This window comes from Brassica rapa, chromosome A09 (assembly GCF_000309985.2).
Source record: "Brassica rapa cultivar Chiifu-401-42 chromosome A09, CAAS_Brap_v3.01, whole genome shotgun sequence".
In the NCBI taxonomy this organism is placed as follows: domain Eukaryota; kingdom Viridiplantae; phylum Streptophyta; class Magnoliopsida; order Brassicales; family Brassicaceae; genus Brassica; species Brassica rapa.
The window spans coordinates 43,749,608-43,775,791 of record NC_024803.2 but is presented as its reverse complement, the minus strand read 5'-3'; the positions used below and the strand labels follow the sequence as shown (position 1 = coordinate 43,775,791).

The following is a 26,184-nucleotide window of genomic DNA, read 5'->3' as shown; positions in this document are numbered from 1 at the left end:
TGAACAGCAAAGGTTGAACATTTCTAGACAGAGTGAGAGAAAGAGCAAGAGGACGATGATAACTGATCACATATATACTTTACTCCATCAACAGAAAGTCACATACAGACGTAGACAATTACATGTGATTCTCATAAATAAGCAAATAGATATAGACAATGAACAACGGTGACAACGGATTCGGGAGAGATGGAACTTGCTAAGAAGTAGAGTTTGATCTGGTGAAGGAGGATGATGAGTTGATGAACTCTATGCAGTCTTCTATAGCCTCTGATCTATGACTGTCATTGCTTATTGGCATGATTGACGGCTGAGATCTCCCTGAGGAGGAAGAAGAAGAAACCTTGGACGCTGGAGACTCTCTCTTCTTCCTCATCACCACTAGACGCAAACCTTTTGCAAATTTACAGCCAAGATGCTTAATCCATCTTGCTGCTGAGGCCTCTGTTTTCCTTGGTAACCTCAATCCGCAGCTCGTTGTGCATCCGGGGTTCTTACCACCATAAGGTCCCTTGGTTGCGGTCTGCTTAGCCGAGGCATCTCTCTGAACCGGTGTAGTCTCTGTATTGATTCGTTTTGTTCCAGTAGCTGACATAACAAGAGAGAGTGAGAGAGGTTTACAGGGAAAAAAATATGAGGATACTGAGAGAGATATAAGGGCATGAAGCTGAAAAAAATAGTGCTAATAGTTCAGGCAAAGAGGTGAAAAGACACGATTAGATGTATTCATAACATCATTACGCTTAGGCCATGATAAGCACTCGAGTCATAAACACATAAATAATTTCTAAGAGTGTAACTTTCCGATCCTATAATACAAAGAACTGTAGTTAAAGTGGATCTACAAATTTTCTAAAGAGAGCTATGCGCAATAGCAAAAAGAGAAGACTAGGTTTAGTTTAATTTTTTCATTCTTTCTTTACGGTCCACATAGGGAATAACCCTTTGTTTAAGTGAAGAAAAAGGTTATTTCTTGTGAAGCAACCATTTGGTATCATTATTTTTTGATATTCACTCATGTGTGCACCAAAACAATCTGAAAAAGTTATTTTTTGACTCCAGGAGGGGCCAAATACAAACGTACCTTTATGGATGGCAGGTTCCTTTCACGAGTCTGCGGCTAGCAAAAAAGAGAGAAAAAAACAAGTTAGTGGTGGGCAGCAGGCACAAGAATATGGGAAAGCATATAAGATGCATTTACTTACATGTGAGAACATTCCATAGGGATCAGAACAATAGTTTCTGCGGTATAAAGTCAAGCGATTAGATGCTAATGGCATGCGATTGACTGACATATATGACAGGCTTCAAAAATGCCAATAGGGAAAAGAATATAAAGCAAAACTGCTAGCAGGATAGATTTAACACCAACCATATCCCCAATGAATTATTATTTGATTCAAGGAGAACATTGGTTCCAATATTACAATTCACAAGAGAGATATTCCAGACATTCATTATGTACAGAAGAAAGGACAAGGAAGTAAAATTCACACACTGGAATCACCAAACAAGGATTGGATCCACATGATTATTCTGCTTTAGTCTTGAACCAACCTGCAAAAGTATTCCCTGCAAGACGTATGACGGTTCATGGCTGAGACAGAGCATACTACCACACCTAATCTGAGCATGGTTCAAACAGTAAACGAACAGAGATTCACATTAGAACGTTAACCCTAAGAGCACAATAGCCTGATTCAAGAAAGAAGCTGAAATAATATAAGATACTGAAGATGTTTTTGAAACATTTACAAAGGCACAGAAAGGGTGCCAACCTTCTAAACTGTTCTTCAGACACATAAGAGAAACGGAATACATATAGATTTATAGACATATCATATCCTCAAAGGTTAATACTTTCCATCACCCATTACTTGGTGATCTATAAGCACACAACACGGAGGGTAACTACGATGATAACAAAGACTTATAACATCACACACTTATGAAACTCCAAAGCTTTTTTTAGCTCCTCTCCTAACATTCACGGCGATAGTCACGGCAGTAGCTGTTGCTCGGCCCAGCTCCAAACTCGCTCTCAGACCTCTCCGCCGCAACAGCTCTCTCTTCCTCCAAGCTCAACCCACCCATCGTCTTCTGCAACTGCCTGTGATCGTAAGGAGAGTAATCCACCGGCGCCGATGGGCCACTTGGCACTCCATAACTGGAGAATCTCGAGCTCACAGGTGGGTCTTGCGGCTTGTACTCGTTCGCCGGAAAGGCATCAACGGGAGCTGATGGAGCGTCGTTCACCGGAAAGGCATCGACGGGAGCTGATGGCGGGCCACTGGGCGGTGGAGGGTAGTTGGGAAACCGAGGAGGAAGAGGATTGTGATCAACGGGAGCAGATGGGACACGCGGCAGGCTGTAATTGGAGGCACGATCGTACATAGAACGTGGCGGAGGAGGAGGTGGAGGGTAGTAGAATCTGGAATAGTAGTGATCAGTGAATGGATAAGGTGAGAAGTCTCTGTAATCGCGCTGAGGAGACGGCGAGGTGATCGGAGCTGGAGGTGGGGAATAATAAGGGTTCCCTTCAGGGGCAGAATAGTAATTTTGAGGTTGGATCGGCGGTAAACCATTAGGGGCAGAATAGTAATTTTGAGGTGGGATCGGCCGCTCCTTGATCTCGAGCTTCAAGCGAATCTTCCCTTGAGTCCGACCCGAGGGACGGATCAGCTCAAGCGAGTTAATCGCCCCCTCGGAGTCAACCAATCGAACCAACGGAAACCTAACCGATCCGACGAGTGCTTTCGCCAGATCCGACGAATTGGAATGAAAAATCTCGACGTTGAGGACCGATTCGTGGACGGATCTGGTGAGAGGAAGAGTGATCCGCTCGTTCCACACCGGTTTAGTCGAATCATCGGAGCGAGTGGAGAGGCGGTGATCCGAGTCGAGGTACAGAACCACGTAGGGTTTCAGGTCTCCGTTACGCCAGTTGACGTTCTTCAGGTGCTTGGCTGAGAGGACGTTGACGATTAGTTCAAGTGGCTCAGACGAGGAAGAAGCCATTATACGCTGCGTTTTGAGGTGATACGGTGGTTTTCGCGGCGGTGTTTATCCCAAAGTTGATCGTTTATCCCAAAGTTTTGAACTTATTGTCTTTCTTCAAAACCCGCTGACCGGAAGAGAGGCTTTTAAAACTCTTTCGTAGATTTGTTTATGACGCGAAAGGGGTACTAATATCCTTGTGTCCAAACAGATGCTTATCGTTATGGGTTGGGCTTAACAAACAGGCGCCAATCTGTAAAAGGAGGGAAATCGACTCCCGCCATGAGCCATTAGAATATTGCAAGAAAAACCCGAAACTTTCACCAATCGTGCAAAATTTATCTTTTTAATAATTACAAATCAAACCTCTTACCTTTTACAATAACAGAAACACCCTCCTACTAACGCATTGGCGGGAAGTAAATGTCAATAAATTGCAAAATCCCGCCAGAAAATAAAAAAAGCTTATAAAATCGAAACAACCCCAGCTTCTTCACTCTTCTTCCCCAAAACCCTAGAAAATCGATTCGAATTCTAAAGCTCTCTGATTAATCCGAAAAATGTTGGAGCTACGTCTAGTTCAAGGCTCTCTCTTGAAGAAGGTGCTCGAATCGATCAAGGATCTCGTCAACGACGCTAACTTCGACTGCTCCACCACCGGCTTCTCCCTCCAAGCCATGGACTCCAGCCACGTGGCGCTCGTCTCTCTCCTGCTCAGATCCGAGGGCTTCGAGCACTACCGCTGCGACCGTAACCTCTCCATGGGGATGAACCTCGGTAACATGTCCAAGATGCTCAAATGCGCCGGAAACGACGACATCATCACCATCAAAGCTGATGACGGCGGCGACACCGTCACCTTCATGTTCGAGAGTCCCAGTAAGTTTTTTTGCGTTTTTTTTACCGCTGCTAGTGAAAAAAAAAACGAGATGGTTTTTTTTTTAACTGTGGTGTTTATTTTTTTTTTACAGAGCAAGACAAGATTGCAGATTTTGAGATGAAGCTGATGGATATAGACAGTGAGCATTTGGGGATACCTGATGCTGAGTATCATTCGATCGTTAGGATGCCGTCTAATGAGTTCTCTAGGATTTGCAAAGATCTCAGTACCATCGGTGACACTGGTAAACACTCTCGTTTGCTTCTGTTAGTGTTCTATAAATCAATTAGTCATTTAAATAATCTGACTAGACTCCTGACTAATTAATAATCTCATATAAAATGCTTAATGGTTTTTTCGAACGTTGGTCTATAGAGAGAGACTGATTAATGGTAATTGTTTTTCAGTTGTGATATCTGTGACTAAAGAAGGGGTTAAGTTCTCTACCGCTGGTGACATTGGGACAGCCAACATTGTGTTGAGACAGAACACAACTGTTGACAAGGTATGTCTGTCTATCTATGTCTAGCAATCATTTATGGCTGATTTTGATTAGAGCAACTTGCTGAGATTTTCGTTTGTATATTGTCAGCCGGAAGATGCGATTGTGATTGAGATGAACGAGCCGGTGTCGCTCTCGTTTGCCCTGAGGTACATGAACTCCTTCACAAAGGCAACTCCTTTGTCGGACACGGTGACGATCAGCTTATCGTCTGAGCTGCCAGTTGTGGTGGAGTATAAGGTGGCTGAGATGGGTTACATTCGTTACTACTTGGCTCCTAAGATTGAAGAAGATGAAGAAGACAAGGCTTAAGACCCTTTTGTATCCAGAGCTTCTTCTGTTCTTACTAAAATGTCCAAGATTCAGTCATGACGATTATGATGTTTTCCCGTTTAATTTCCCTCTAGAATCAGTTGTTTTGTTTGACTTGTTATGTTCTAAAATGTTATGTTTGGTAAAGTTAGTGCTGTTTGAAATTCTTAACGACTCATCTATAAAAGGCAAACGTGGATACAAATGTCAGAGTGTAGCAAAGGCCCCTCACAGAGGCTGATAGATAATAGGTGATGGATATGCACTCACGGGTCTATTCTCCTAGTGGGAGGTACATACAAAAGTCAAAGTTGGTTTGAATTTTCCGTTGACTTGTGTAGTCATGTTCACATTCACATCTTACAACTCTACGAAGCTATTTAACTCTAGTTGGAACACAATCCTACGTTTCTAACTAAAACATATAGAAATTTTTTAAATAATGAGAACAAACGAGAGAAGATGGTCGTGGGTTAAAGAGAAGAAGCAGGTAGCTTTTGTTTTCATAACAATGACAATGATGCTTCAGTTCCAAATGAAAGGAACCGTAGGCTGTCTGGAAACAGAACGGATTGGTCTCTTGCAACTCAAGTCTTATCTCAAGAACCTACTTGATGAAGGAGAAGAGGACAGTATTCTCAAGTCATGGACTCGTAATGGTGACTGTTGCATTTGGGAGAGAGTTAAGTGTAGTGACGCTATTGGCGGCCACGTGGTTGATCTCTCACTGGGTCGACTTATACCGGTCGCGTTTGAGTCGGAAACTCGGTCTTTAAACCTGTCTTTGTTCCATAGTTTCCCTCAACTCCAAAGCCTTAACCTTTCTTGGAACTGGTTCACTGGTTTGTCTGATCACGTCCATGGTAACGTCTTAATAACCGAAATTTCATAATTTTTCTAACGTCGGTAAACCAATAATTAGAAATAACGGTTAAGGCTTAAACCGGTTTTAACGTCCTTATAACTGAAATTTCTTATTTTCCACTTGCAATCAACCATTAATTACGAAAACGGTTAAGTCTTAAACCGGTTTAACCAAATACACATTCATTGGCCCGGTGGCACGAAATAATCAACTAGTGGTTTATGCTCGAAAGAGTATGTAATGCACATAAGGTGTTCGACGTTTTGCTCGAAAGAGAATTTTAGTTTCTCTGTATTTATGTTTCCAGGTTATAAGAGCTTTGGGAGACTAGAGAAGCTCATCACCATAGATTTCTCCCACAATATGTTCGACAACAATATTGTTCCTTTTCTGAGTGCTGCTACATCGCTTAGGACTCTGTATCTTGACTCTAATTATATGGAAGGTGTCTTCCCTCCTCAAGGTTATGCATTTCCTCTAAAGAAAACTTTGTATAAGTAAATGGGAGATGATCTTGATGGCTTTTTGTGTTTGGTGTGTGGCAGGACTTGCAAACATGACAAGCTTGAAAGTTTTAAACTTGAAGGACAACAGTTTCAGCTTCTTGTCTGGTCAAGGTAAATAAATGTTAACAAAATTTAATTTAGTTTTGTCTTCCCAGAACGAAAGATAACTAAAAGAGAGTTTGAGATGCAGGTTTAGCTGAGTTTAGAGAATTAGAAGTGGTGGATCTTAGTTTTAATGGTGTCAACGACTCTGAGGCTAGTCACAGTGAGTGGCTAACTACCAACTCTTTAAAATCATTTATCTGCTGACTTATGACGTCACTTGTGTTTGTTGCTGCAGGGTATAGCAAGGGGAAACTGAAAACACTAGATCTTACTTACAATCTGTTTTCAGATTTTTCACAATTAAAAGGTAGAGCGAGAGATTGTCATTTTGATCCATTTATGTCTGCTGTCTAATTATAGCTTGTGTTTTCTTTCCAGGTTTAGAAAATCTCCAAGAGTTAGCAGTCTTGAAATTACGAGGCAATAGATTCAACCACACGCTATCTACTCATGGTAAGTGTGTAAACTGTTCTTGCAGGAAGATACTTACAGCTTAAGAATGTTTCTTTTACGCATGCAGCACTGAAAGATTTGAAAAAGTTGCAAGAACTGGATCTCAGTGACAATCAGTTCACAAATTTGGATGGTGGCCTAGGTAAGATATGTATAGAAATATAAACTTTCTCCCTCTAAGATAAACACCACAATTGTTCTAACCTGTCTAGTGAAATATTGCATAGACGTTAGAGGAATCTTTTTAATTCATGTCTAAGAGTAGAAGTGAGGGTTTTCTTGGTTGCCTCGATCTTGATAGAAGTGGAGCATTCAAATCTTTATTTATTTTTGCTTCCGTATGTTCTTCCAACTGCAGGTCTAGTGATTCCTACATCTTTGCAAGTATTGGATCTCAAAAGGAACCGATTATCTTTGACCCCCGAAGGTGAAATATTACAATCATTTGATCTCTTCTGGCCTATCTTTCATTATCTTATGGACTGCTTGATCTTTAACAGAAGAGCCACACATTTGATCAAAAAAAAAAAGAAAAAAAAAGAAAAAAAAGCAGAAGAGCCTCACCTTCCTAACAGAGTTTCTAAATAGATATGTTGTGAGATCATAGGATAATCAAATGAGTTCAATGGCTATGAAGTCTAATTAACGGATTTGATGATTATTCTGATTTTTACGCTCTTATTTAACTAATTTTCAGGCTATATAGGGATATGCAGACTAATGAACCTCAGAGAGCTAGATTTGAGCAGCAATGCTTTAACAAATCTTCCTTATTGTCTGGCTAACTTAACCCATCTCCGAACTCTTGATCTGTCGAACAACCAATTGAACGGAAACCTCTCTTCCTTCGTGTTTGGTTTGCCATCAGAACTCGAGTACTTGTCTCTTCTCAATAATAACTTCAATGGTTCGTTCCTCCTCAACTCACTGGCCAATCAAACAAGAATCACCGTTTTCAAATTATCATCAACAGTCAGTACGATCCAAGTCCAAACCGAGAGTTCTTGGGCTGCATCGTTCCAGTTGAAGATCTTGCATCTATCCAACTGCAGTCTCGGCAGCAACATGCTCGGCTTTCTCCTGCAGCAGCATGACTTGTGTTTCGTTGATCTCTCTTATAACAATCTGACAGGAACATTCCCGGCTTGGCTTTTGAAGAACAACACACATCTCCAGACTATTTTACTAAGCGGGAACTCATTCACAAAGCTTCAACTACCTACGCTTGTTCATGGCTTGCAAGTTCTCGATATCTCGAGTAATATGATCTTTGGTTCAGTTCAAGAAGACATAGGGATTGTATTTCCAAAGCTGAGATACATGAACTTTTCTTCAAATCACTTCCAAGGAACCATTCCTTCTTCCATTGGCGAGATGAAGAGTCTACAAGTCTTGGACATGTCTTCTAACGGTCTACATGGGCAGCTACCTAAACCGTTTCTAGTTGGATGCTACTCTCTGAAAGTTCTAAAGCTCTCCAACAACCAATTACAGGGGGGAATATTTCCAAACCATGCAAATCTAACCGGTTTAGTTGGGCTTTATCTTGATGGCAACAGCTTTACTGGGAGTCTTGAAATGGGTTTGTTGAAGTCAAAGAAGCTAACTCTTTTGGATATATCAGATAACATGCTTTCAGGCATGCTTCCCTTTTGGATCGGTAGAATGTCAAGCCTTGCCTACCTATACATGAGTGGAAACCAGCTAAAAGGTCCTTTCCTGTTTCAACTACAGAGCCGTTGGCTTGAGGTTATGGACATCTCACACAACAGCTTCTCTGGTCCAATACCAAAGAACGTGAATTTTCCATCTCTAAGAGAACTGAGACTACAAAACAATGAGTTCACAGGCTCAGTTCCGGGAAATATATTCAACGCTGCAGCATTAGAGGTGCTTGATTTGCGGAACAACAATTTTTCTGGAATAGTACTGAACACTGTGGACGAGGCATCTAAGCTACGTGTTCTTCTCCTACGGAACAATAGCTTTCAAACTCACATCTCTGAGAAGATATGTCAACTCAGTGAAGTTGGTCTTCTAGACTTATCTCACAACAGATTCAAAGGCGTTATACCATCATGTTTCGCTAACATGTCTTTTGGTGCTGAAGGTTATGAGCGTGTCACGTCACTCGTTGCAGTTTTTGACCTCTCATACATTACATTTTTGCGAAACTGTCAGTACGCATCACATCTTAACTTGGATGATAGTGTCAGGAATGGTTATCAAGCTAAGCCTGCAACCATAGTGGATTTTTTAACTAAAAGAAGATACGAGGCATATCAAGGTGATATTCTTCGGTATATGCATGGTTTGGATTTGTCGAGCAACGAGCTGTCAGGTTCAATTCCAGATGAGATTGGTGATCTTCAGAATATCAGATCACTGAATTTGTCGAGTAACCGCCTCAGGGGATCCATACCAGATAGCATTTCGAAGCTGAAGGGGTTAGAGAGTCTTGATGTGTCTAATAATAAGCTGAGTGGAAGCATCCCTCCTTTGCTAGCTGATCTCAACAGCTTGGGATACTTTGATGTGTCGTTTAACAATTTTTCTGGTGAAATTCCTTTTAAAGGCCATCTTGTAACCTTTGATGTAACGAGTTATAGAGGTAATCCTCTTCTCTGTGGATTTCCTACTAATAGAAGTTGTAACCTGAAGAGAGTCACAGAGCCAAGTGAATCAAAGAGGGACAAAGAGGAAGAAGAAGAGGAAGTGGGTGATGGTGTGATGGATATGGTGTGGTTTTATTGGACTTGTGGTGCAGTGTACATCTCCACGTCATTGGCTTTGTTTGCGTTTCTCTGCATAGACTCACGCTGGTCCCGTGAATGGTTTTATCGTGTTGATCTCTTGGTTCATCATCTTCAACGCTTCATGGATGGATTCATCTGCAAATGATTCCGTGGGTCAGCCCAAGGTACACTGTTACCATATACACTACTCTTTGTATAAAAGCTGTCATGTTTGGTATTATGTAATATGTTTGCATAAGGACAATCATGTATCTTAAAATACGGCCAAACAATGCCTAATGATTAGTTCAAAAGTTAGTGTTGTTTGAAAATAATCAACAAAAGGTAAACGTGAATACAAATGTCAAGAGTGTAGCAAAGCCCCCCCCACCCCCCTCCCCCCCCCCCCCCCCCCCCCCCCCCCCCCCCCCAGAGAGGCTGATAGCTAATAGGTGATAGATATGCAGTCACGGGCCGGTTCTCATAGTGGGAGGTAAACGTAAAAGTCAAAGATGGGTTGAGTTTGCCTTGGACTTATGTAGTCATGTTCACATCTTACAACTCTTTTCTAGGTGGTCTTCAATGAAGCTATTTAAACTCTAGCAGGAACCCAATCCTCAGTGTCTAACCATAACATATAGAAAAACTTTTTTAAGAAAATGAGAACAAACAAGAGAAGATGGTGGTGGGTTTTCATTACAATGACAATGATGCTTCAGTTCCAAATGAAAGGGACTGTAGGTTGTCTGGAAACTGAACGGGCGGGTCTGTTGCAACTCAAGTCTTATCTCAAGAATCTACTTGACGCAGGAGAAGAGGACAGTATTCTCAAGTCATGGACTCGTGATGGTGATTGTTGCATTTGGGAGAGAGTAGAGCGTAATGAAGCTCGACAGCACAGTTAGATGATGTGAACTTAAGAAGGCTTTTTTTTTTTAACGCTTGTCAATCAAAAGTATTTCTACAATTCTAGACCAAACTGGTCAGCAACTAAAACTCAAAAAAAAAAAACACCAGTAGGCATCTATAGACTATCCCATACAAATGTGGGCAAGAAGTAAATTCAAAAACCCAAAAATGCCATGAGATTGCGAGAGTGAGAGAGATAGAGTCAGACTCCCAAAGCAAGAACAACATAGATGCTTTTAAACCTCTCTCACTGTTATGAGAAACCACCTTTTCCCCGGACAGACAACCTCTCCATCACAAAGAAACCATGGCTTCATAATCCGGCAAGTTAAGACACATTGATCTTCATAAAACTTCAATGCAGCGAAGTCGGACAACATATGACACGACCATGGCTTCATAATCCGGCAAGTTAAGACACATTGATCTTCATAAAACTTCCGAATGCAGCGAAGTCGGACAACATATGACACGACAGGTAAACGCCTACACAGAAACCATCATGAAACAAGTAGCAAGGCCTAACCATCCACAACAAGACCTGAACATTGGTGAATGGCAACAAAGAACCTAAGCCGGTGCACAAGAAAAGGCCATTATGATTCCGTTGCAAAAGAACTAAGTTAGTAACGCCAATGACATAGCTCCACCCACCCCACCAAAACCATCAAGCAAAAGAGATACCAAGGCAGACCCGCCATTGACAATATCTCAACACAGAAGGTCAAACTTACCAACTTGAAAGGAGAAACAGATTAACCGCTGCTTTGTAGGACCACCACCAAGAAAATAACCCAACTCAAAATTCAGAATCAAACGGGAGATGAGGGATCACCAGAGAATACACACAAATATATCTGGAACCATATCAGAGAGGAGAAGAAGGAGACACCACATGACACGGAAGAGGAGAGGAGGAAGAGCCTCCCCCGGCTGTGGCGGAACAATATTAATTAGTTATACAAATTCTACCTCATGATTGCATAGATTAATGAAAAATTCAGAATTCTCCTTAGATTGATCATTGTATTCTTTATCAGACAGTTCTAATAAATCAATATACTTCTCCTTTTTCAGTTGCCTTTGCTTAACCGTCCACACTGTTTTGAAGGTAACCTTGACAGCACAGTTACATGATGTTGTGACCTTAAGTAGGCTTATGGAGGTAGATACGAAGAATTTTACGCTAATGGAAAACAAAATTGAATCCGTCAAAGTTGGTCCAATTATATCTCTGGTTTTGAGTGGTCATGATATGAAAGAACCTAGAGTGGGACCTTATCTCTTACGTGATGGATGGTTAAAAAGTCATGGGACTTTTCCATTGGTCTTGGACGTGTCCTGGGGTGTTATTGGGACCTATCTCCGACAAATCTTCAATCTAACTACTTTCTAATTCAGTTTGTGTACCACAGGAAAAGATAATAATAATGAGAAAATATGAGAGATATTGGTGGTGGGTTAAGGAGAAGAAGCAGATGGCTTTGGTGCTGTTCATGATAGTATCATTGATGCTTCAACTCCAGATGAAAGGATGTGTGGGTTGTCTGGAAACTGAACGGATGGGTCTTCTGCAACTCAAATCGTATCTCAAGAATGATTTTGAAGTAGAAGAAGAAAGCATGATGAAATCATGGAGTCATGAGGATCCTAGCAGTGATTGCTGCCAATGGGAAAGGGTAAAGTGTAGTGACGCTACCGGTGGCCACGTAGTCCACCTCTCGCTTGATAGTCTCGAACGCAACTATGAGTTAAAAGACCATTCTCTAAATCTGTCTTTGTTCCATAGCTTCCCTCGACTCCTAAGTCTTGACTTTTCATTCAGTAGGTTCAGTGACTTGTTTGATCCCATCAACGGTACAGTTCTTGTCACTTTTCGAGAAAGCCATCCTTTTATTTTGTTAGATTAACTCAAGTTTTTCGTTACGGTTTCAGGTCATAAGAGCTTTCAGAGACTGGAAAAGCTGAGGACCCTGGATTTCTACCGAAATAATCTCAACAACAGTGTTTTCACTTTTCTAAGTGAAGCAAGGTCGCTCAGGACTCTAAACATTAGTTACAATTTACTGGATGGTGTCTTTCCTCCTAATGGTAATCAAGGATGTCTTTGATTCATTCTCTTTAGCCAATGATTTAATCATCATAACACATTTGTCTTTTTTGGGATCTCCAGGTCTAGAAAATCTTGTAGAGTTAGAAGTTTTGAGCTTGGCAGGAAATACATTCAACCACGTTAAATCTATTCAAGGTAAGTGAAGGGAAAGAAAAAAAAAGTACTGAAACATATGCCAATGTTGCAAGAACTGGATTTAAGTGACAATATATTCACCGACTTAGACAGTCTAGGTAAGATGGTCATATACATAAGCAGTGAGAAAGAAGAGAATTAGGTTGTGATAAGGATTCTAGATACTGTTTGGTTTGCTGAATATTTTCTTGTTACTGGTGAATGCAAGAGATTGATATTATCTGTTTATTATCTATCCTTTCAATTGCAGGTGCAGTGCTTCCTTCATCTTTACACGCATTGAATCTTGCCTATAATCAAATATCATCGGCCCCAAAAGGTGAAATATTACAAACTGTTTCTCTATTATCTTTCTCATCTTTACAAATCAGTCTCAGTGTGATCATCCTCTAACAAGTCTTATTTAGACTAATTTCAGGCTACTTGGAGATTTGCGCATTACTGAATCTTAGAGAGCTGGATTTAAGCTTCAATGCTTTGACAAATACTCCTTATTGTCTGGCTAACTTAAGCCGTCTTCGAACTCTTGAACTATCCGAAAACCAAATCAGTGGAGACCTGTCTTCCTTTGTACCTGGTCTACCATCAACGCTCGAGTACTTGTCCCTTTTTGATAATGACTTCAACGGTTCGTTCTGGTTCAGTTCACTCGTTAATCATACAAGACTCACAGTATTCAAACTGTCATCGAAAGTTGGTAAGATCCAAGCTCAGGATGAGAGCTCCTGGCTTCCACCGTTTCAGTTGAAGATACTAAAGCTAAAGAACTTCAATCTTGGCAGCACGATTCCTAGCTTCCTTGTTCATCAAAATGACTTACGCTCCATATATATTACTTATAGCCAGTTGAAAGGAGCATTTCCGGACTGGCTTGTGCAGAATAATACAAGGCTGGAGGCTATTAGACTGAACAACAATTTGTTGGCAGAGCTTCGACTACCTAGGCTTGTTCATGGTCTACGATTCCTTGATGTCTCGTGTAACAGGATATACGATTCAATTCCAGAAGACATAGGGATTGTTTTTCCACATCTAAGGTACATGAACTTTTCTTCAAATCATAATTATGGAACCATTCCATCTTCTATGGGCGAGATGAAAAGTCTTATAATCTTGGACATGTCTTCTAATCATCTATATGGTCATCTACCCAAAACGTTTTTACGTGGTTGCTACTCGCTGAGTGTTCTGAAGCTCTCCAATAACCAACTCCAGGGGAAAGTATTTCCGAGACATGCAAATCTTACTAGTTTAGGTTTGTTGTTTCTTGATGGCAACAATTTTGATGGGAGTCTCGGAAAAGGTTTGTTGAAATCAAAGTACCTAATTCTGTTGGACTTATCAGATAATAGCTTTTCCGGCACACTTCCCTTTTGGATCGGTAAATTCCCAGACCTATACTATCTATACATGAGGGGAAACAAACTAGAAGGTCAGGTGCCTCATCAACTACAAAATCTACCGCTTAAGGTTTTAGACATGTCAAACAACAGATTTTCTGGTTCCATTCCAAGGAATATTAATGTTGACTATCTCAGAGAATTAAGACTACATAGCAATGAGTTCATGGGCTCAGTTCCGAGCTATTTATTCAAGGCTGAGGGGTTACAGGTGCTCGATCTGCGGCACAACAATCTTTCTGGAATGATTCTGAATACTATTGCAAATACATCTATCTTACGTGTTCTTCTTCTACGGAATAATAGCTTCCGGACTCATATCCCTGATAAGATATGTCAGCTAACTGAAGTTGGTCTCTTGGACTTATCTCACAACAAATTCAAAGGCGCTATACCATCATGTTTTGGTAAAATGTCTTTTGGTGCCCAAACATACGACATATTCAGCCCATATGATTTCTTTCTAGGATTCTCATCCTTCCAAAGCTGGAGATATCCATCAGCTCTTTACCTTGCTGATACCGAACTGAACCAAGCCATTCAGTCACCACCAAAAACTAAAGTTAATTTTTTATCGAAAAGCAGATATGAAACATATCAAGGTGGTATTCTTCTATATATGCATGGTCTGGATTTGTCAAGCAGCCAATTATCCGGGGAGATTCCAGTTGAAGTTTGGGATCTTAAGAACATCATATCCCTGAATTTTTCAAGCAACCGTCTCATCGGCTCCATACCAGGTAGCATTTCAAAGCTGAAGGATTTGGAGAGTTTGGATTTATCTTACAACAAGTTACATGGAAACATCCCTCCTCAGCTAGCCGATCTCAACAATTTAGGATACTTCAATGTCTCATATAACAATCTATCTGGTGAAATCCCTTTCAAAACCCATCTTGTGACCTTTGACGAAAAGAGTTACATAGGCAATCCTCATCTCTGTGGACTTCCTACCAATAAAAGTTGCAACCTCGAGAGAGCCAGTGTATCAAAGCGGGCCAAAGAAGAAGAAGAGGGTGGTGGCCGTGTGATAGATATGGTGTGGTTTTATTGGACTTGCGGTGCAGTCTACATCTCCACATGGTTGGCCTTGTTTGCGTTTCTATGCATAGACTCACGTTGGTCCCGTGAATGGTTTTATCGTGTCGATCTCGTGGTTCATCATCTTCAACGCTTCAAGGATGGCTGCAACTGAGCCTAAGGTGCACTATTACCATACATTCCTCTTTATATTTATACTAGGTATGGACCCGTGCGTTGCACGGGTTTTGTTTGATTTTTAATTTTATGAATACATATAAAAAAATTTATGAAGATGAGTTACGTAGTTTTTCACCATATTTTAATAGGTCATGTAGTGGTTTCAAAATTTAGTATAGTTCACGAAGGTTTTAACATAGCTCTAAAGTTCATTCATGTATATAAAATCATGATGGTGATAGTTGGTGCTGCAATCGGCCAACTTTTCTTAGACCAAAGTCTTTCTATTTAAATGCAGAAAAGTAAAAAATACTGGTTTTTGGGCCTTAGTAATGTTTTCGGCCTTAGTTACTTAGTAAACCTGATAATTAGAGAAGAAGTTTAGATAAGAGCCCAGCCCAATTTTTCCCCAACAGAGACAGCCAATTACAGAGCACGCAGTGAAGGAAGGAGAAAGTCGCAGGCGGTGAAGAAAAAAGATCCGATCGATGAAAGATAACTAAAGAGATCAACGGAGCCACATCTGGATCATAGCTGAAACCGAGACTGTGTTGTATGATCGAAGACTTGACCTCTATTTCGGAAAGTGAGGTTTAGAGTTGATAGTAGAGAGGTGGGCGATCTGAAGCATCTTTTGTGGAGCCTTGAGTTTCGTTCGGTCCAGTGTAGGTAAGCGATTAGGAGGAGCTTTTTGTGAGGCTTTGGGAGTCGTAGATTGTTGAAGTAGTTGATGATGCAGTTATAGTCTCTTGGAGTGGTAACCTGACAGCAAAGCTACGTTGAGGACCAGACTTACCAGCTGTAACAGCAGTCAAAAAGAAGGTGATCTCGAGTTTCCGGAGCCGCATTGCATAGAAAGCAGACTGAATCAACATTGAGGCCCCAGTTGATTAATCGATCTCTTGTAGGGCTGCGGTATAGTTCTAAAAGCCAAGCCAGGAAGTTCTGTTTAGGTATGCCTCCTTCACACCAAATTGTGTTGTACCACTGAACTAAGGGTGCATGATTCTTGAGTTCCTTGTAGATTGATCATGTGTTGTACTTGTTCCAGTTTGATCCGTTGACAGTCTAGACGTATGTGTCTTCTTCATCCGTCAGCTGCAAGTTTGTGATTCCAGCAATGACAGTGTTAACCAATAGCAACCTTCCATCAAAAGAAAGCGATTCACTCCAGGTATTAACCTTGCTCTTGCGTTGATTTAGAAGAGGCTCGCAGTTTAGGATGGTTAGCTTCTTGGAATTTCGAGGAATACCTAGGTACAGATAGGTAAATAACGGTGGGACAGACCTGTTAATATTGAGATTGAGCTAATTTCATGGGAGGAGAGACCACTGCTGTAGAAGGCAGTTTTCTGTATACTCACCACCAACCATGACATTGTAACTCTCCTTAGTTACAACATATAGAAATAGTTATTGGTGTAAACTCTTTTGTATTGTTTATATTTTCTACGACAAACTTAAAACAACACAATTCAAAATAGTTAATATATACGACATGATTCAATATGTATTATTGATCGTCAATTAAATATTAAATATCAAATATGTTGGTAGACAAACAGAAAAATTTATTTACTTTAGCCTCAACATGGTTTGAGTTTGACCTCTTTCTAAGTATTTCATATATTATTGAAAACTTCTTGATATACAATATTTTGTAGAACTCTATTGTCATCATGTTTTGTCTCTACTTTAAGAATTTTAAGCCCTGCAGTTGTAGTGACTCTTGATAGGGCGACATACAGTTGTCCGTGAGAGAAGACTGGACTTGGCAAATATAGACCAACTTTGTTTAAGCTTTGACCTTGGCTCTTGTTGATAGTCATTGCATAGCATACTCGTACCGGGAACTGACGTCGTTTCAGCTTGAAAGGCCATCTTGCATCTGTTGGTGTGAGACATATTCTAGGAATAAGAACCCGTTTTCCTACATAAGTTCCGGTAAGAATTTCTGCTTCAATAATCCTGTTTCCTAGGCGAGTTATTAGCAACCTTGTACCATTGCAAAGTCCTTCCCGTTGGTTTAAATTTCTTAGTAGCATGACTGGAACACCTATTTTGAGATCAAGTTTGTGATTTGGAATCCCTGAAAATTTCAACGTATTTAAAAAATCAGTGGGGTATAGAATATGCTGATTTGCCACTTTTTCTTTGTCGTCGCCAATACTATCAGAACTCAAATATTCCTTCTGCTCTCCGTCTAAGCAAGATATCATGTAGTTATTCACTTCGTCCACAGTTTCGTTCCTTGGAGTAAGTATTGCTCTTTCGATGAGATAATTCTTATCTTTAAAGTGAACTTGGAAATCTTGATATGTAGACTTTGTAATGCATTCCACAGGATCTCCATTGTTTTTCAAGAGCAGACTGTTGTCTATTTCAACTATGCTGATTTCTTCATTCGAGGTTCTGTATTTTGGTGGTGTAGGTGTTGTACCATCACCGATACCTAATAGCCATTTAGCAAAATCTTTCTCAGCTTGGTGCAACCTCATATTTTTCTCAAGAGTGAATATAGAGCAGTAATTCCATAAATATGAACGGTTGATTGTTGCCATAACAGTTTGTTGCCTTGTGCCTTGTGGAATGACTGGCAGAATTTGTCTAAAATCACCACCAAGGAGTACTGTTTTCCCTCCAAAGGGCTTTGTTGCTGCATCTGGATCTGCCACAGAGAGTATATCTCGCAAAGTCCTATCAAGAGCTTCAAAAACAAATCGATGGCACATAGGTGCTTCATCCCAGATGATGAGATCAGTTTTTTCAAGTAATTCAGAAAGCATGGTACCACGACTAATGTTGCACATACTGTCTTGGTGAAGATCTATCGGAATCTTGAAACGCGAATGTGCTGTTCTACCATTAGGTAAAAGTGTAGCTGCAATTCCAGATGATGCCACTGGTAGTACAATTTTTCTTTGTGATCTTAACCTTGAGATGATTGTCTTATAGACATAGGTTTTTCCTGTCCCTCCTGGTCCATTGAGAAAAAATAATTTCCCTTTCATACAGTTAACCGAGTCAATAACAGCTTCATATACTTTCTTCTGCTCCTCATTTAATGTTTGTATTAACTTTCTATGCTCTTCTTCTTGTTCAAGCATATTGTAAGTCGTTTCATCTCTGAGCATTGAATTTTTCATTTTCTTCAACAATTCACTGTCTGGCTTTGGCATGTCGTCAAAATCGGTTAGTGATTTATCATTTTGCGCTAGAATCCTCTCTATTTCTATAAGTGTATAGCTTTGTAGCTCTTCATCTGTGAATTGTTGGGCCTCGAAGTTGAATGTCTGTCTCTGTTTATGGGCTATGTCTTCAGCTAAGTGACGCCAACAATGCTCCCATAGAATAAGAGGACTACTTAATTCGCAGTAGAGTAACAATGTCACAAAAAGATGGCGAAGCTGGAAAGGATATGCATATTGTGCTGCTTCATCCATAGCCTCTTTCCATTCTGAATCACCATTCAACAATCCTCTTGCATAACATGCTTCTTTGAATGACTTGTGTTTGACATTGTCAACTGTTTTCATATCATCAAAGCTTGTCGGACCTTTGAGTATATTTAGTAACATTCTCAAATAATATAAATCTCCTGCTGTTGGATGAATGTTTGCTATTCTTCCTATGCTGAATCCTTGTTTCCTTGGTGACCACGTTTTTGCATCTGAATCCCACACGAATTTTGTAGGGAACTGGCCATATGTAAGTTCTCTTGCTTCAGGACATCGTTTGCACATCTCAAAATATTCTGTAAGCATTGTTTTCTCAATTCCATATTGTGAGATAATGGATTCGAGATTCCTGTCTTCAGGGTAAACAATTCTCTGTTGATCTTCTAGGTGTACTGGTAATCTTGTTACTGCAGGTTTTCGTTCATGTATATCAAAGGCAAAAGTACGCCAAGCAGCTTCACATGCAGAGAGGTAACGGCATTCCAAGTAGTTCGCTATCTCATTGATCTCTTCTTTTGATTCACTTTCTTCTGTTTTCTGTTCCCCCACTCTTTTCTTTTCGATTGCCATTGTAGCCATGTCAACTCCTTTTGTGATATACTTGAACAGATACTTTATGGCTGATGATCTATTGCACCATTCAACATTGATATGAGCTCTGTATTTCTTAAGAAGTAGGAGATTGTGAGGCACAACATAGCTATTATCAAGCTTTGCATCTCCTTTCATGACAAATTTTGTTTCCTCATATCTCCTACGGTAAGTAATGTAGCCAGCTTCATTGATGCTTGTGTTGTCATTGTAGGGTCGTGGAAACTTTTTGGTGCATTTGTTATCATTCATACACTTTGGTCCACATGGTCCATGCATCATTAGTTGTTCAACCAATAGAAAGCCTTCCGGATCAGCCTCTTTATCTGGTAACTCAGAGGTAATAAAATTATCAATATCTTCCGCAGTTGGATTTTGCTTTGTTTCTTGTAGCCACAAAAGTATATGTGCATGAGGAAGACCACGTTTTTGAAACTCGATTGTGTGAACAACTGTTTATTAAAAAAAAACATAACACGTTAGTTTAATTTTTTGGTGACTAAATATTAAAATGAAGATTAATTTTGTTATTACCTGCTGTAATAGGGCCGAAGAAGACACCATCTTGGAAGTCTTTAAGAAGTTCTTGTAACTTCATCTTAAATACACGACATTCAATATCGGGTCTATCATTTGCATTCTCGTTTCCTGCTTCTCTTATATGATCAGTCACTTCTTCCCATTTTGGATTTGCAGTTATGGTAATGAAGAGATCCGGATTTCCATACCATCTGCATATTGCCATTGCATCTCGATAGTTCTCTACCATGTATCGCGGCCCGCCTGTGAACGAAGAAGGTAAAATAATTCTCTTACCCATTTTTTTTGAACTTGCATCCCCTTGTAGAATTGCATCACAGACGTTGTTATACAAATCTGCTCTTAGTTTTTTCTGATTGAGCATGTAAAAGGTCATACGTTCTTGTTCGATAGCAGTATAAGCATCGACTATGTATTGGTGGAAAAGGCGTCCTGAACGAACTATTGTTCCTGGAAGTGTCAATCTGGTATGTATTTGATATGCATAATACTCTCTCATTGTAACGTACGACCTCTTTGTAGCATATCCTTCTGAACTATATGGAATAGTTTTCTCAATGTAGCCTTGTTCACCATATGGAAACAACAAAGGATACTGTAGTGACATATAGGATGGATGTAAATAACTTATCCGTTGTGGTTTATCCATTCTAGGATGCACTATTATATCTCTATCAGAGTTTGGGATAGACATGTCACCCACAATAAGTCCTGCAATTTCGTCTCCTTGTGGAAGGTCAAATTGTCTTCCACGTTCTTTATTTTTGAGTATCCTAATTGAATATTCTTCACTTGCTCCTGTTTCGTATCGATCTCTAGCCATTCTAAACACTTTAGCTAACTCGTTATTTTCATCAAGCATCTTAATCAACCCTCTCAGAATACTTTCATCTAGGTCTGTTTTTTTTCCTTTTGATAGTGCGTTGAAACGGTTCTGAAGTTCGTGAGCGGTATCATATATGTATAGCTGTGCAAAACGGGGTATATCTCCTTCGGCTGGTAGTAATGATCCCATTCTGTGGTAGTTTTGACCATGCATACGAAAAGTGAATGGACCATTTCCTGAATTGATATCATAATCAATTTTCCCTCCCATAGATGTAAAAGCAAGCATTGAATTATATGCTCGTATATTTTTTCGAAATGATGGAGACTGCGATATTAACTCATCTAAAAAAGCTGGAGGTTCTCGGGATTGTTGTAGGATAACTCGTCCCTGTTGACAGCAGATTGAAAATCTCAGTTCTTTCCCTTTCATTTTCAAACTTTCTGATTTCCACACCAAGGCTTTGCAGTGAGTACATGTGACCAATTCATTGGCTTTTTCTTTCGTATTTCCTGAAAGAAATAAGTGCAGGAGTCAATCTTATATACGTGTACGGATTCAGATTCGTATAATAAATATAGTAAATTAATTTATTTTTAATAATTTTGTACCACGATTATTTGCCGTTTGTGTTCTTCTTAGACATCTTCGTCTTTTTTCTATAACACAGTTATCTTGATTATCAGTACTTTCTCGATCAGATGTATTGACCTGAGAATTATCTTGAGATTCATTATTTTCTAGAGGAATATCTTGCAAGATTTCAGTGTTTAAATTTGAAGTGCTTGACTGCTTGCTAGTTTTAGCTATCTTTGATCTTCGGTTGTAAATCCTGCAACATTGTTGAAAAGTTAAAAATAAATTGCAGAATTTATTTTGTTAGATAAAATTATTTTTAATAGGATAGAGAGACATAATTGCTACCATTTTCTAAGTTGCGTCGTTGTAACCTGAGGTCCCTATATTTTGTAAAGTTGTGTTAGACAATAATAATTCATATAGAAGAAGTAATATTTTACTTTTAACACTTACAATATGATTTAGGTTGTCGATCCATGTTTGAAGTGTCGCTGATTTTAGCCGTATATGAGGTTCATCCATAAGCGACTTCTCGATTATAGCAATCTGTTCATCATTCATAATAGAACGTTTTCTTTTATTAGCTTGTGCTTCACTTTTCTCTTGTGTGTTATTCATGTTTGAATGCCTTGGTTACTTTTGTGGTTTTTGAGCTAATTTACTCTTTCATATATACTGATTGTAATTTCCTTATATTTTTAGGTAACTATGGTTTTCTTTTGTTGAGAAAAGGAACAACGATGAAAATTTCCTTTTTGACGCTAAAGAAGCATGTTTCCTTTTCCCAACAAATTTGAGTTTTATTTCTATAATAATAATTTATAGATTCAGTATGTCGCTCCCTTTTGCTTAAGAAAACATATTTCCTTTTTAACAAATTTGTGTTTATTTTCATAATTTTTGTTTTGAAAGAAAATAAGATTGTTTATCAAACAATTTAATTTTTATGCATCAAGTTTTATTGATAAGATATGGATTATAGTTTTCCTTATCACAATATTTTTTTTTTGTTTGAGAAAATATCACATTAGTTTAAGTGAATATAAATTTAAACTTTTACTTTTAAAAGGAAATATATTTTTTTTGAAAATAAACAGATGACGTGCAGAAATTGAGAAATCTTTCAATGTTTTTTGCAAAAATTAGTAAAAAAATATAGAAGAAATATATTTCCTTTTTCAATATGTTTAGGTTAGTAATACATTGACCAAAAAGGATAGTTCGCATATTAAGTTTTCTTTATCAATAAGTCAATTTACTTCCTTATTCTATACTGATATTAATTTTTCTATACAGTGAAGTTGGTTACGTGTGGGTTTCCTAGCTGTTACTTCAAATTCTTTTATTTTGCATAAACAAATTTTAATTACACGTAACCTAACTAACTAATCTTTTAGCAAAAAGGAAAAAAACCTAACTAATTTTACTGAGATAAGACCAAATTTGTTATCCACAAACATGTCGAGATCTATTTTGTAAATAACGTTAAAAAGAAATGATCACTGATTTCGACTATATGCCAAAAAATGGACCTAAAATCACATATAGCAAATGAAAATATTAATGTCGTATAAAATTTAAAAAACCATAAATTAGGCATGTTTGTCTTATAGGAAAACAATTATTTAAAACAATAAAAATTTAAAAATAAAATAAAATTTATATATTAAAAAAATCGAGCCTAAGTATGTGGTTTTTTCTGAAGATTCTCGGTAGTTTCTTTCTGATCTTCTTCTTCACGTTCTTTGCGTTTATTTTCCAAATTTCTATCCATCGGAGTTGACTATATAGAAAAATCAAAAATGAAGAAATAAGTTAAGTATAATATAATATAATAAATCAATCAAACATATATAGTCTAGTTACCTTTATGTGTTTATGAATTTTTGAAACTGTGAAACTTTGATATGAGGACTGAAAATCTCTTTCTTTAATTTTTATCTCAAACAAATAAGTTTGCCCTACAATTGACTGCACGCATTTGGGAATATCTTTCAATCCTTCTTCAGGTGAGTTTCTTTTGATCTGTTAGCGAAGATTATTAGATAATAATTAATGACAACACCAATATTATATATCTACGTAGAATTATATTTACAACATAAGGAACTTACTTCTTCAGCAGTTGCTCCAGTTATTTTTGAACCATCTTCATCAAATATAACAAAAGTTGCAGAATCATTTCCATCATCTACTATTACTTCAATTCTGAAACTGAGGAATTTTGATTTAACTTCAAAATTTAATAGTATACATTTATATATATATATAATATTTATCTATTTATGACTAAAAAATATATAAAATAAAATTGTGAATAATACCTCAAAACTCCAACAGATTGCGATTTAACACATTTTTGGCAATAAAGTGACGTTTCTGATTTTTTCAATTTTGTTGAGCAACTTGAACATGATATATAATTCCAGCCACTATGTGAGACAATATTAGTAATGGTTGCCGTACACATGAATGTCTTTTTCTGCAGTTTTTAAATTTATAAAAGATTAGGAATAATTTTAAATTATACATTTCATCTGGTGAAGAATGAATTATTAGATATAGTTACGTTACCTGAGGGATATCAGATGCAATGAAATCCCAAATATCATTAATGGAATGTTGGACGTCAGAGATCTCATTATTCGTCGAAGGAATTTCAACCATATCGCCAAGATTAACCAAACAGCCACCATCATAGCTGACACTAATAGAAAAGTATAAAACCTAGTTAGTAAATTTGTTTTCAACTAATTAGGCTTAATTTTAATAAAATAAACATCCAAAAATTTTAAATAGTACCTTTTTCGAAAGTCAGTAACAGAATCAAAATCATGATTCAAATAGAATTTAGTCCCAGAAGATGCTGACAGACAAATTACACCTTGATATGTCTTGATCAAAACACTTGTCATGATAAGAACAATATTATTACTTTTCACAGCACGATATTTATCTTCAAATAGTTCTGCTTGTTCAGCCCATAGTGTAACTTGTATTTCAATTCCACTGTATAAGATAGAATTTTTGTAAAACAAAAATAAAAAATAAAAATCGAAATTGATTAATAGAATTGGAATTTAAAAAAATACCTTTCTAACAATAAAGTTAGAATCACTCTTCGAAGGACAGGTGTGGTCTTGCTACGAACATCCGTTTTCTCCATATTCTTTATATATCCGATTACATCTGTAACAAAATCGTGTTATATAATAATGTTACTTGAAGCAAAATTCATTACAAATACCGAATAAATACTGCAAGAGATTTAATTATCATGAAGATATAAAGCGAAGACAAAAGGAGAAAGATAAAGAAATAACTGACCAAAAGAAAATACAAAATATTACCATATAAATCATATGTTGAATCTTTCAGTTGAGCAAACTCTTCATAGTTTCGAAATCGAAATTTTTCAGGCGGTATTTGAGGTAATTGTTGCTCCACACATGCAATTGTTGATCTGTCGGTTAATCTTATCTGAAATTTATGATCTGAGATTTTGTAGTTTTTATTGCAATCTTGCAAATTAAAATTGCAGATTTCAATAATGGCCCCTTCACGTAATCCATCTCCGAACTTTTCAATAAGAGAAGGATGCACAGAACCTTGAATTGTATTTTCCTATATAATAAACAAATAGTTTTTAACAATAAAACTATAAAAGATTTTTCTAAAATCAAATATTTACCTTCTGATCAAGTAGGAGAAAATTTATTCCTATAAGCTCGTTATTCTTATTTAAATTTCTTGCTTCCCACTTTCTAGTAAGACGTACTACAGTACGACGGTAAGGGCGTTTCTTATTTAACTGTTCTAGTGTTAAATAACTTTCTGAAGCCATTGTTTCTTGATAATTCCTGGTAGCAATATAAATTACAATTTCAGTTAGAAAATAATAAAGAAGGAACACACATAAGCATAATTAAATGTATTAAAGTAGTAAATTGACGTTGACATTAACTTATGTACAACAGCATAAGTAATTATATATTGTATGTATGTACAAACTCCTAAGCATTATTGTGGCAACAACTTACGTGAGCAGCATGACAATAATAATAAAAAAAATTAACGTCGGTTAATAAGAAGAAAAGAACATGCGATGACCAAAAAATTCACCTAATATTTTTCTTTATGCTTGCTGATCAAATATGAGAGACGTGAAAAAATATGAGAGAGCTTAGTCCTATATATATAGATGTGAATAATTGTAGTTCCTTTTGGTTTCTGAACTTTTTAATTAGAATTTGAATAAAGGAAAATTAACATTAAAGACTCTTTTACATGTTTTTTTGTTTTTAAAGTTTTAAAAAGGATAATTACTATTAATATTTTTTACAGTTATCTTTTCTTTATGATTTTAGAAAAGGCAAAATAATATTAAATAAATTATTTGTACAAATCTTTTTTGGTATAGGATTTTTAAAAACGAAAACTACTTTTTTTTTCTCCAAAAAACCGGATTATAATAAAGAAAAATTAACATTTAATACTCTTTAAGCTTTTTTTGGCTTTAGAATTTTAAAAAGGATAATTACTTTCAACTTTTTTACAGTTATCTTTTCTTTATTATTTCAGAAAAGGAAAATTAAATGTAAAAATAGTTTTTGGTTTATGATTTTAGTAAAGGAAAATTAGTATTAAATAAATTATTTGTACAAATCATTTTTAGTATAGGAATTGTAAAAACGAAAAATATTATAGAAATTTTTAGTATAGAAAATTTTTAATGAAAAATATTGAAGAAAAATAATTATAAAATATGCAAGTTTCCTTTTTTTTTAAATCTAAATAAAATCTAATTGTAAAAGAATATTATTTTAGCAACTTTGAAAAACCAATTAAATAAAAAGGATAATTACTATTAATATTTTTTACAGTTATCTTTTCTTAATGATTTTTAAAAAGGAAAATTAATATTAAATAAATTATTTGTACAAATCTTTTTTGGTATAGGATTTGTAGAAACGGAAACTACTTTTTTTTTCAAAAAAAAACGGATTATAATAAAGTAAAATTAACATTTAACACTCTTTAAGATATTTTTGGCTTTAGAATTTTAAAAAGGATAATTA

The 26,184-nt window shown here is 37.4% G+C and overlaps 7 protein-coding genes across 26 annotated transcripts; 3 read left to right on the top strand and 4 right to left on the bottom strand.

Annotated features, from left to right (window-relative positions):
* Positions 1-56: 56 nt before the first annotated feature.
* On the bottom strand, positions 57-1,078 carry LOC103843465 (josephin-like protein). Its single transcript, XM_009120199.2, has one exon. The coding sequence runs from the start codon at positions 593-595 to the stop codon at positions 200-202; it is 396 nt and encodes a 131-aa protein (XP_009118447.2). The 5' UTR covers positions 596-1,078; the 3' UTR covers positions 57-199.
* Positions 1,079-1,699: 621 nt separating this feature from the next.
* On the bottom strand, positions 1,700-3,265 carry LOC103843464 (leucine-rich repeat extensin-like protein 3). The gene has a single exon (XM_009120198.3). It carries the CDS (start codon positions 3,016-3,018, stop codon positions 1,981-1,983), a length of 1,038 nt encoding a protein of 345 aa, XP_009118446.1. The 5' UTR covers positions 3,019-3,265; the 3' UTR covers positions 1,700-1,980.
* A 207-nt stretch (positions 3,266-3,472) lies between these two features.
* LOC103843463 (proliferating cell nuclear antigen) lies at positions 3,473-4,862 on the top strand. Its single transcript, XM_009120197.3, has 4 exons — positions 3,473-3,876; positions 3,969-4,121; positions 4,285-4,382; positions 4,470-4,862. Exons 1-4 carry the CDS (start codon positions 3,558-3,560, stop codon positions 4,689-4,691), a joined length of 792 nt encoding a protein of 263 aa, XP_009118445.1. The 5' UTR covers positions 3,473-3,557; the 3' UTR covers positions 4,692-4,862.
* A 220-nt stretch (positions 4,863-5,082) lies between these two features.
* On the top strand, positions 5,083-9,711 carry LOC103843462 (receptor-like protein 1). 2 transcript variants are annotated; one of them, XM_009120195.2, is made up of 9 exons: positions 5,083-5,554; positions 5,864-6,019; positions 6,102-6,173; positions 6,253-6,327; positions 6,403-6,474; positions 6,546-6,620; positions 6,688-6,762; positions 6,979-7,047; positions 7,318-9,711. In XM_009120195.2, the coding sequence occupies exons 1-9, from the start codon at positions 5,134-5,136 to the stop codon at positions 9,519-9,521; spliced, it is 3,219 nt and encodes a 1,072-aa protein (XP_009118443.1). In that variant the 5' UTR covers positions 5,083-5,133; the 3' UTR covers positions 9,522-9,711. The 2 variants fall into 2 exon arrangements, with proteins under 2 accessions (XP_009118443.1, XP_033136751.1); XM_033280860.1 differs by lacking the exon at positions 6,253-6,327.
* A 545-nt stretch (positions 9,712-10,256) lies between these two features.
* Positions 10,257-24,445, top strand: LOC108870461 (receptor-like protein 1). Of its 19 annotated transcripts, none has more exons than XR_004450955.1 (12): positions 10,257-12,121; positions 12,200-12,355; positions 12,438-12,512; positions 12,763-12,831; positions 12,931-15,114; positions 15,529-16,065; positions 16,164-16,286; positions 18,807-18,868; positions 18,984-19,041; positions 19,180-19,501; positions 19,858-19,959; positions 20,098-24,445. XR_004450955.1 is itself a non-coding variant. In XM_033279009.1 (6 exons), exons 1-5 carry the CDS (start codon positions 11,695-11,697, stop codon positions 15,105-15,107), a joined length of 2,904 nt encoding a protein of 967 aa, XP_033134900.1. In that variant the 5' UTR covers positions 10,257-11,694; the 3' UTR covers positions 15,108-15,114; positions 19,376-20,259. The 19 variants fall into 19 exon arrangements, 1 of the variants encoding a protein (XP_033134900.1); XR_004450956.1 differs by having other exon boundaries at positions 20,073-24,445; XR_004450951.1 differs by having other exon boundaries at positions 19,180-19,244; positions 19,376-19,501; positions 19,858-22,691.
* On the bottom strand, positions 16,713-18,800 carry LOC117127943 (ATP-dependent DNA helicase pif1-like). The gene has a single exon (XM_033279010.1). The coding sequence runs from the start codon at positions 18,688-18,690 to the stop codon at positions 16,735-16,737; it is 1,956 nt and encodes a 651-aa protein (XP_033134901.1). The 5' UTR covers positions 18,691-18,800; the 3' UTR covers positions 16,713-16,734.
* Positions 18,741-20,797, bottom strand: LOC117127850. The gene is made up of 3 exons (XM_033278570.1): positions 19,696-20,797; positions 18,964-19,613; positions 18,741-18,866 (listed from the first exon to the last, which is right to left on the bottom strand). The coding sequence occupies exons 1-3, from the start codon at positions 20,795-20,797 to the stop codon at positions 18,741-18,743; spliced, it is 1,878 nt and encodes a 625-aa protein (XP_033134461.1).
* Positions 24,446-26,184: the final 1,739 nt, after the last annotated feature.